This window comes from Mus pahari, chromosome 14 (assembly GCF_900095145.1).
Source record: "Mus pahari chromosome 14, PAHARI_EIJ_v1.1, whole genome shotgun sequence".
Taxonomy (NCBI): Eukaryota; Metazoa; Chordata; class Mammalia; order Rodentia; family Muridae; genus Mus; species Mus pahari.
In genome coordinates, this window is record NC_034603.1 from 70384984 (window position 1) to 70394776 (window position 9793).

Below are 9793 nucleotides of genomic sequence, written 5' to 3' on the forward strand. Positions count from 1 at the left end.
CAGTTGGATTGCCAGGAGTGGTGGCGCACACCTTTAATCCCAGCACTTGGGAGGCAGAGGCAGGCGGATTTCTTAGTTCGAGGCCAGCCTGGTCTACAGAGTGAGTTCCAGGACAGCCAGGACTACACAGAGAAACCCTGTCTCGAGAAAAAAAAACAACAACAACAACAAAAAAAAAACAGCTGGATTGCTTCCCACTCCAGCTGCCCACTTGGGGTGGTGGTGAGCATTAGACCTTCTGGCCTTTACCCCCCTGGGGCAGTTAAGACTTCTGCATCTGGTTGCTCCCAGAAACTTCCACCACACTCTGCCAGTCTAGAGGACAAGGTCCAGGGCGCCTCCTACAGACTTCCCCAGGGCACAGACTGAAATCCCCACGGGGTGGAAATGTTTTTATTATAGCTTTGGTCAGACCGGGTGCAGCTGTTCCAGGGTTTTGTAGGTGCTGGGAAGCTATCCAACCCCTAACCCACTCCTCCCCAAGGCAGGGTCACCCTGCAGGAAGCAACTGCGCCAACTCCCCGCCCCCCCTCCAGACTAGGGCTGGCTGGCAGGAGGGGGTGGGCAGTAAACAGTCCTATTGTACACATATACAGTGCAGGCTGGGACCAGGAAGGCAACCTGCCAACCGGGCCGGAACTGCGAGCGTGCTGGAAGAGGGGGGCTTTGTGTTCGGTGGAGGAAAGACTGGGTGGTTGGACACAGGCTAAGGGCGACTCAGCCTGGGAGGATCGACAGCCTGGGTCAGGCAATTGGAAAATGAGTAGGGAGTGGGTTCTTGTTTGCCTCTGAGGGGAGCCCAAGGATGAAGAGCCACAGATGAAAAGGGGTGCGGGGGGGGGCTCAATCCGAGTAGATGATGAAGCCAGAGAAAGTGCTGTATTTGTTGCTGTTACCCCCGTGCGCTTTGCCGCCATCCAGCTTGATGAAGACCTCATCCCCTGCGTCCAGATGCAGGATCACGCTGTTGCTCGCATAGTCGTAGTTCTGGTCCGCATCCTGGGCAATGGCACTGGCCCGCACCTAAGTGGGTAGGGTTGGGAGTGGGGGGTGGAAGTAGGGATAGGGATGGGGAGTGGGGCAGTGTGAGAGAGGAAGGAGGTGAGGCAGCCACATGGTGAGGATCTGCAGGCCCTAACACCCAGCTTTCCAGCCATTCAGGACCTTGGCTTGCTTTTTCTCATCGTCCCACCCTTCCCCATTCTAATCACATATAACAGTTTTGGGAGCAGACATACAGGAGCCCTGGATTCTAGGGCAGGGCATATCTGGGCCGGAATTTGAAGACTAGATAGAATGTTACTCTGTAACTCCTGCAGGTCTTACCATCTGCCTACTGCCCACCTCAGTGCCTTCATGGTGGCCCAGCTGAAAGTCCTTCCTTGCATAGAGGGCTACGTTGTATTACCTGAGATGCAAGATCTTCCCTCTCTCTTTAGCATCCCTTCCCTCACGCTTCAACAGAGACAGTGTTTTCATGTCTGTCACCACCCACCTGCTCTCTTATTCTGTCAACGGATGGACAAAGGATACAGCTTGGACATAGGTGATGCAGCTGAAGCAATTCCAGACTGCTAGTAGGAAGCTCTCCCAGAACCAGGGTCTCTGGTCTTATCAAAGCTCATTCCAGAGTCCCTCTCACTGGAGCACTGAAACTTAAGGCCTGGTAATGCTTTCTTTCCCCTCCTGGAATTAGAGTGACCTCACTGCCCGAGGCCTCTGGGAGTTATAGCTATGCCCCTGTGACTGTTGCCCTGGCCAAAGGACTTGCAGCCCTTTATCTTCTATATCAGAGGAGAGCAGAGAGGAATTAGACGGGAGGAAAGGAATTGGAGCCTTGTCTTCTGTGGTCCTCATCTTAAAGGGAAGTGAGGACAGGAGGAAATGGGTCAAGGGAAGTACTAACATTGGGATTTGAAGGCTTCGTTGACTTTTCGAGGCTCTGACTAGTTTTAAGACATCGGGGGAGGTGCTGGTAGTTGAATTCTCTGTGGATACTTCTGAGACAACAAGAGAACGAAGTTTTAGGTCCTAGGGTCTCCCTGAGTCAAAGGGTAAGAAACAGGAGAAAAGGGACTAGAGAGTTGGCTCAGTGGTTAAGACCATTGGCTATTTTTCCCCAGAGGACCCAGGTTCAATTCCCAACATGTCAGTTCACAACTGTCTGAAACTCTAGCTCCAGGGAATCGTAGCCTGCTTCTGGCCTCTGGAAGGTACCAGGCACACATGTGATGCACAGACATACATGCAGGCAGAACACCCATACACATAAAATATATTTAAAAAAAAAAAAAAAAAAAGAGAGAGAGAGGGGAGAAAAGCCATCCCTGGATTGTGGCTTGCAGTGGGGAAGGCTATGGCTCTCAGGTGGGCTTTTGCACAGTTCCCCTCTATCCCACTGTTTTCTCTGAAGGCAGCTCCTAGAGCCCTCTAACAGAAGACTAATGTCTAGGCTGAAGCCAAATCACAGCTGGCGAGGAGAGAGAAAGGGGAGAGGAGGGAAGCGGGACCATGGCGCCGCCGCCTTGCTAAAACAGCTGACTCAGCAGCACCGCTCCACCAAAGGGGGCCCAACACATTTGGATGCAGCCCTCCCAGTGACCAGTGTCCTTCCAGCCCCGTCCCTCTCCTTAACCTCTCCCCACCCTGGGCTGGAACCACGCGGATTATAACTGGGAAAACATCTACAAACGGCCGGGAGAAAGGGCTGATGGGGTAGATATCTCCACAGGTAAAGCTGTTTACTTGCCAAGCCTGATGACCTGAGTTCAGTCCCCAGGGACCCACAGAGCAGGACAGGACCGACTCCTGCAAGCTGTCTTCGAATCTCCACACCAAGAAATGTTATGCCGCCTCACAATAAATGTATACACTAACATTTTTAAAGGTGGGCCTGGTGGTCCAGGTGCACACACCTTTAATCCCAGCACTCGGGAGGCAGAGGCAGGTGGATCGCTGTGAGGTCGAGGCCAGCCTGGGCTACAGAGTGAGTATAGTCATATGTCAGCCAAAGCTACACAGAGAAACCCTGTCTCAGAAAAAAAAGAAAAAACAAACAAGGCGGGAGGAGACAAGGAAGAGAGACCCTGCTTATCTAAACCCTCAATTTGCCTAGAAAAAACGGATCAGAAATCCTACCACCGCCACCTTAACCAAAGCCCTAAGATGATAAAGAAAAAAAATTAAGTCTTGATAGGGCTTTAAACTAGCAGAGAGGAGCTAAGAGCAAGCAGCCAGACTCTATTGTTCCCTGGGCCCCAATCCTGGTAGTATTTATTCCTACACGTGCACTTCATTATCTTTGCTAATAAATTAGCACTAATAACAATTATTTTTATTACCAAGATTAATTTAGCCTTAACTCATTAAAACAGTGTGCACTTTAATAGCCAAATCCATTAGGACACAGTCATCCGTCAACGGGAATCTCCTGGTGATGTGACAGGCATCAGAACTATTATGTTTACGTTTATTATTTATTCATCACCATGATTGTTGCTGTAATTATCCTAATTATCCATGGAAGCAGCAAGAATTTATACCCTTCCATCCTTAGACAGTAGGGGATCCTGAAATGGAACCCAGGGGTCCCGATTCCCTACCCAAGATTTGAAGCAGTTGCATCCAGCTTCTCTTGGGAGCCCTAGGGAGGATAGGGGAAATCAAGGTTGCCATGGAAGCCAGAAAGCAGGCAGTGCCTTGTGTCAGGCAAGACTGCTAAGAGGGGAAACTGAGGCAGTGGTTTGACCAGGGGAACCGAGCTGCCAGGGTATAGCTGGGGAAAGTATTCCTGTCCCCAGTCCACGATGGGGTCTTGGGTATGCAGGTATGGTTCCCAGAGTTGCCAGCCTGGTTCCCAGAGCACTGTCGGCTCAGAGGCTTACTTGGTCCCTTCTATGCCAGGTTCTAGGCTCTGTGCTAAGAATGGTCCCAGAGTCTAGAGAGAATAGGTGGGTCTCTTTCCACCCTCCAGATGAGAAGCTGATCCTTGGTGGGTTTCTCTGTGTGACAGCCCTGGCTGTCCTGGAACCCATTTTGTAGACCAGGCTGGCCTTGAACTCCTGCCTCTGCCTGCCGAGTGCTGAAATTAAAGGCATGTGCTACCAAGCATGTCCCTCGGTAGGTCTTTCTTTTTTTTAACAGCACAGTCCTCAGTTTATGTATCTGTCAGCCTTCATCCTCCAAGCCCTAAGCACTAGTACCAGGAGCCATCAGATTGGGAGTGTTGACACAAAGCTATCCCGAGATTGTGCAGTGGGCTATACACAAGGGTCCTTAGGCACTAGGCATGTGGCTGACAATCCCTTTCTCCACTCATCCTGCCCAGGGAAGAACCGAAACACAGACTGGAAACCCCTCTACAAGCAGGAAAGTCAGAACTCAAAACCCACGGTGACCTCTGATCCTGAAGGCACAGACCATGGATGCTTCTCCCCCTGCCCCCACGCACTCTGCCGCCCGGCCATTCTTTCTCTGCCTAGTTAAATGGCTTCATACCTCTAAGCCAGTCTTCCCCTACACATGACCTTCTCCTTCCTCCTCAGCGGTGTCTCCTAACCCGTTGAGCAGCGCTGCCATTCCTTCCTCTCTGCCAAGTGGTTCTAAGCTAGGGTAGGAAGGACCCACAGGATCACTCTCTCAGAGGACACATTTGGAGACAGGAGTTGCCAGGTGCACCCCCAGCCCACCTTTAATGCAGTGTGCGCTGAGTGTGTTAGTGGATGCCCACTACATAAGCCATAAAGCCCTAGAGTGTAGATGGACTAACCCCTTGGTGCCCAACAAGCTTCAAACCTTGTTTCCTGTGGAGAGCACAGCTGACATGTGGGCTCATTGGTAAGATTCAGCCAGCCTCTTGGACAATCTGGAAGAAGTCACAAAAGGCTGTAGACTCCATTGTTATTCTTGGTTATTTTGTTGTTGTTGTTGTTTGGGGGGGCTCTTGAGTACCTGTTAACGTGCTAAGTCTTTGAAACCCTAAAATACCCATCCAGTGATCCTGCAGTAGCCTGTGGTCCTCTCAGCTTGTAACCTCCCCTCCATTATGCTCTGAGAGCACCCTAGTACTGCTGGTGGGGAAGGAAGGGATTGGGGAATGTTTTGCCTCCAAGGGACTAAGGCAAGCAGCCCCACTACAAGCACCTGCTACCTCAGGAGCCTCCTCATGCCCCATCACTGGGGCCCTGCTGTGACCCCCTGTGGTCTAAGCAATGTCTAAGGGACTAGTGACCACTCTCAATCCCAGCAAGCCCCTAGCCCCTGAAGCCTCCACTTTGGGCTAGCTCAAACTTTCTTTGCAGAAGGAAGACAGTCCCTCAACGAAGGTGACATTGCTGCATGCCTTATTGGTGATTAATAAGGGGACTTATGGGGCTGTCTGCATGAGTCTTTGCTAGATGCTGGAGCCTTCCCATTTGGTAAGGAACCAAGGACAAAGAGGAGAGACACCAGAAGCCTGATAGACACAAATGGGAGAGAGACACAGCAATAGAGAAGGAGGGGGGGGAGAGGTGAACCCAGAGAAGAGAGACAGAGATAAATGGCAGATTCCAGTAAGAAATGGTCAAAAGACAGAGAAAGAGGAGGCAGACACTATAGTGGGGACTGGGAGGAGCAGGCAGAAGAAATAAAGAAGACAGACTTCCACACTGATAGGCTTTCTGCCCTTTCTCCTATCCCCAAACTTTGCAGATACCCAAGCTGGGCAGTGCTGCAGTGGGAGGGGTTCCGATAAGATCTGGAGTCTCGATTGTAGGGGATTCCTTCCAGCTTCCACTTGCCTACCCTCTGTTTTGAGCCTGGCCTCAGCTAAAAGAAGGTTCAGTCTGACCACGCCCCCAGGGTGGGGCCCCTGTACCCCAGAGGTGAGAGCGCCTTGAGCTGAGAACCCAGGGTGAGTGGTTCCAAGGACACTGCTGTGCAACTGTGTCTCAGACACGTGCACCCCAGCTCCCTATCTTCTAGGATACTGGAGGAGCTGTACCTGGAGACTTTAAGGAGGGGAGTTTCCATCACTCCGCCCCGCCTCTAGAGGAAACTTTTTCCCCGGAGGCGCAGGAGAGCTCTGATACTCTGGAAAAAGGTGGCGCATTCCAGGGGGTTTGCAAAGGGTGTTAGTTCAGCTCGATGGTCCCTTCTCTAGGGACAGGGATGGACTGCAGCTAAGGCTATTGGGCGCCGAACTCCCTCTGCCTTTGTGCGCAAAACATTTCCTGCAGCCCTCCTTCTTCTCCTGAGCGCACAGCCACTCATCTTAGCACCCTCCGGCGCGGAGACTGCTTCTCCTTATCCGTGCCCTAGAGCATCCTTGCGGTTCCCTTAAAGCCAGTCGGCGTCAGCTTGAATCTTAGCTCTCAAGAGAAATCAGCCTGAATCAGCCTCCCAAGGGCCAAACCCCTAAGGACCAGTTCGTGCGCCCCACAGCCCTGTGATCTGACTAGTTGGATTTATCTTTACGCATTTCCACTCCGCGGGTGCCCTGTAGCCTTTCCCTTAAGAGCTCATGCCCAAGGGTTGAAGACTCAGGGGTGCCCGCTAATCACAACCATTCTTCACATGATAGTTAAGGGGGCCGCTTTAGGGTCTCTACCTATGCTTGCCCGGTGTGCCTGTCGACTCTGATCCAATACGCATTCTCCTGGGGGCTCCCTGGGAGCCCTGCCCCCAGGTCAGCCCCACGCCCCCTCATGGCCCACCTGGCCGTTCTTGCAGAGGTCTGCCCACATACTGGTGCCGTCGCCGCCGCGCATGAGGACGTGGTAGGTGAAAAAGTAGGTGCCAGGAATGTTGCATGTAAACTTGCCACTCGCCGCATCGTAGTTGTTGCCTAGGTTGGTGACCACGTCGTCAAACTTGAGCACCTCGTAACCCTCATGAGGGTTCTTGAGGCCGGCGTAGAAGGCCACGCGTGGCACCGTGGTATAGGTGGCCGTGCTGATGGCGCCGCTGCCTCCCGAACCCGGCAGGCCAGGAGGACCAGGCTTGCCTGGTTCACCCTTCTCCCCGGGCGGCCCCACAGGACCTGGAGGGCCCCGGTCTCCTGGAGGCCCGGGGGGACCCGGCTTGCCCGTGCGGCCCGGCTTCCCCTGGGGGCCCTGCACCAGCGTGGAGGGCGGGGGCGCACCGCTCTGTTCGCTCAGAGCGTCGCCGCCGTCGGACCGCGCGCCGGCGCCGGGGCCCCGCGCGGGATAGGGGTCGCACACCATGCGGCAGGTACCCAGCATCTCATAGTGGCCGTCCGGGCCGCCGGAGCTCACCAGCACCGGGATGAGCACCACCAGCACGAGCAGCATCACCACGCCCGCGGCGGCAGCCAGCAGGGTCTTCCGGCCGGCGCGGAGCCTGGGGAGAGCCGGGCCACCCGGCCGCGCCGTCGGGGCAATGGTGCCGGCGGGTAAGGGGCGCGGGCGCAAAGCCCGCGCTCAAGGGCGGTCCGGCGGGGCTGCGGGCATGGGGCCGGGGCCCGGGCGCCGCGCTGCGCTGCGCTGCTTGCGCTGCGGAGCCCAGCAGCCGGCTCCGGCCTCGTGCTTCCCTCCCGCTGCGCTGCCCGACTGAACGCGGCGGCCGCCGCCGCCTCCCGCCTAGCGCCTAGCTCCTCCCGCCTTCCCTGGCTGGGGCCACTGCCTCCTCCGTTGGGCCCCGCCCACCTGCTCCGCGGGGCTCGGAGAGGGCGAGGGGTGGGGCTGCGGGCGGGGCAGGCGCCTAATTGGGCCGCGGAAGCCTCAAGGCGGGAGGGGCAGGGAGGGGCGGGGCTATGAGAGTGGTGGGCATCACAGAGGGAGCTGGAGACTGAGGCTCGGAATGGGGAAGGGGCTAGAGTCAGGAATGAGTAGGACCAAAGGGCGATCGGAAGGAAGAGCCACAGGGAGAGGCAGAGAGATCAGCGTGGCATCGGGATAGATGTTCCGAGGGTCAGTCCCGAGGAAAACCGTGACAGAGGGGCAAAGGATCACCACCTGCAGGAGGTCGAAGGAGGCAACATTGCCCCTCTCTGCAGGGGACAAAGAGATGTTGCAGGGGGTGGGGGGTGTTAGAGAGGAGCAAGAGAGGAGAACAAGAAAGAGGGACCGGATGAGGGCTAAAGCCTGGAAGGAATATTGGGGAGGGGCGTTCCATAGGTACCCAGGCCTAGCATCCAGATAACCTGTCTGGATCCTTTGTTTTTAGGGTGCCCAGAGGGAATCTCTGGATTCTAATAGCAGCCTGACTTTTTATCTGATTCTAAGTACAACAGAGGCATTCTCTCCCAGGTGGCAGCGTCTTCAGCCCCTTCTTTTCCAGGGCCCCAGGGGAGTCTTCTAGGCTGCCTCGACCTGTGGCCTTTTCCCCGGGGCCTTTTCTGATCTGAGCTACTAGTTAGACAAGTGGGAAATAAGGACCCTGAGAAAATGAGGTACCCCTCCCATGTCATCTCTTAGTGTTAACCAGTCCCAGGTGGTGCTGCGTTTTTTCTAGCACTACCCAGAAAGAGGAGGGTTGATATCTCCTAGCCCCTTAGGGGACCCCACCTAACTCTTACCCCATTACGTTCTTCTTCTAGTGCAGGAAAATGTTTAGGTTGCATAAACTGAAATGTGTCTGCTTCCATCAACATATTTGTCATATTCTGTGAGTTCCAGCTCAAGCTGCGTTCCTCCTTCACCCTCCTTTATCCGAGGAGGAGGGCTGTGTCTTTGTGAGGCCTCCGGCCACGATAAACAACACTCCAGACTCATTCTTTTTGCCTGCGAGACTCCTCCCAGGTCACACTCCCACCGCTGGCCTCCCACTGTCCGCTTGATTCCCTGACTATCCCTACCTAAAACTGAGACGCCAGAATAACCAATGGTAGAAGTGGGGGTGGGCGGGACGCTGCCAGAGAGGACTTTCCAAATACTGAGCCGGGTCAGCATGACGTCCAACACCAACGAGGAGGGAGCTAAGACAAACTGCGTTGGATGCTTTGTATGTATGGTCACATTTGATCTTTACATCAACCTAGATATAAAGCCCACCATTATCCTCGTTCTACAGATGGAGAACAGAGGCTCTGCGAACTTAAAAAGGAGATTTGCCCCAAGTCACGAAAGTAAGATGTGGCGGAGATGGGATTCAAGCCTGCAGCCTTGCTCCTTGCTGTTTCAATCTCAACGCGACAGGGTCTCTGGGGCCTATTTATTGTCGAAAGTGCAAGGTGATGTTAGCATGCCTTAGGACCGCTACACTTCTCCAGGCAGACTCAGTCCCGGTAACCCTCAGCTTTCAGCTGTCAGCGGCCTCCTGGTCCCTCGGGACAGTTTCTTCAGCATGATTCCCTTTAGAAGGACCGGGCTAGTGAGTGACCCGAGGTGCATTTGCACGGTCATGGGTATGATCTGTCCAGACCCCAAGCCTTCTAGACGCGCCCTCGAGCCCCTAGTCCCCTAGGCTGCTGGCGTTCGTTAGCTGCCCGAAGCCGTGGCTTGGCGGGCGGGGGAACAATCCACCAGTCTGCGGCGGCAGAGGAGGGGACCGAAGGCGGCCACCCCACCCCCGTGCTCGCCCGGGCGTCCGAAAGGCCCGCTCGTCGCCGCACCGCGATCCGCCCCCCGCTCTGAAAGCGCGCCCGCTCCCCTGGCGCGGTGTGGCGTCTCTGTCAGCCCAGCCGGATTCTCCCCGCTTCGCTGGAGTGGAAAATAACGGCTTCAAACTTTGCAGAAAGGAGCTGGTGCCAGCACTTTAATTAACAGCCATCTTGGCCTGTGAGCCTGAGCCACCGCCTTCTCCCTTGGGCTCCTCCCCGGGGCTCTCCCGGCCCCGCCCAAGTCCCGTAGGT

General features: G+C 55.1%; 1 protein-coding gene across 1 annotated transcript; it reads right to left on the bottom strand.

Annotated features, from left to right (window-relative positions):
- Positions 1-378: 378 nt before the first annotated feature.
- C1ql1 (complement C1q like 1) lies at positions 379-7349 on the bottom strand. The gene is made up of 2 exons (XM_021213376.2): positions 6696-7349; positions 379-1023 (listed from the first exon to the last, which is right to left on the bottom strand). The coding sequence occupies exons 1-2, from the start codon at positions 7290-7292 to the stop codon at positions 844-846; spliced, it is 777 nt and encodes a 258-aa protein (XP_021069035.1). The 5' UTR covers positions 7293-7349; the 3' UTR covers positions 379-843.
- Positions 7350-9793: the final 2444 nt, after the last annotated feature.

Coding starts and splice junctions, on each gene's coding strand:
- C1ql1 (XM_021213376.2), bottom strand. CDS start 7,292: ATGCTGCTCGTGCTGGTGGTGCTCATCCCGGTGCTGGTGAGCTCCGGC. Junction 1,024..6,695: donor ACCTCTGCAAGAACGGCCAG/GTGGGCCATGAG, acceptor CTACCCACTTAG/GTGCGGGCCAGTGCCATTGC.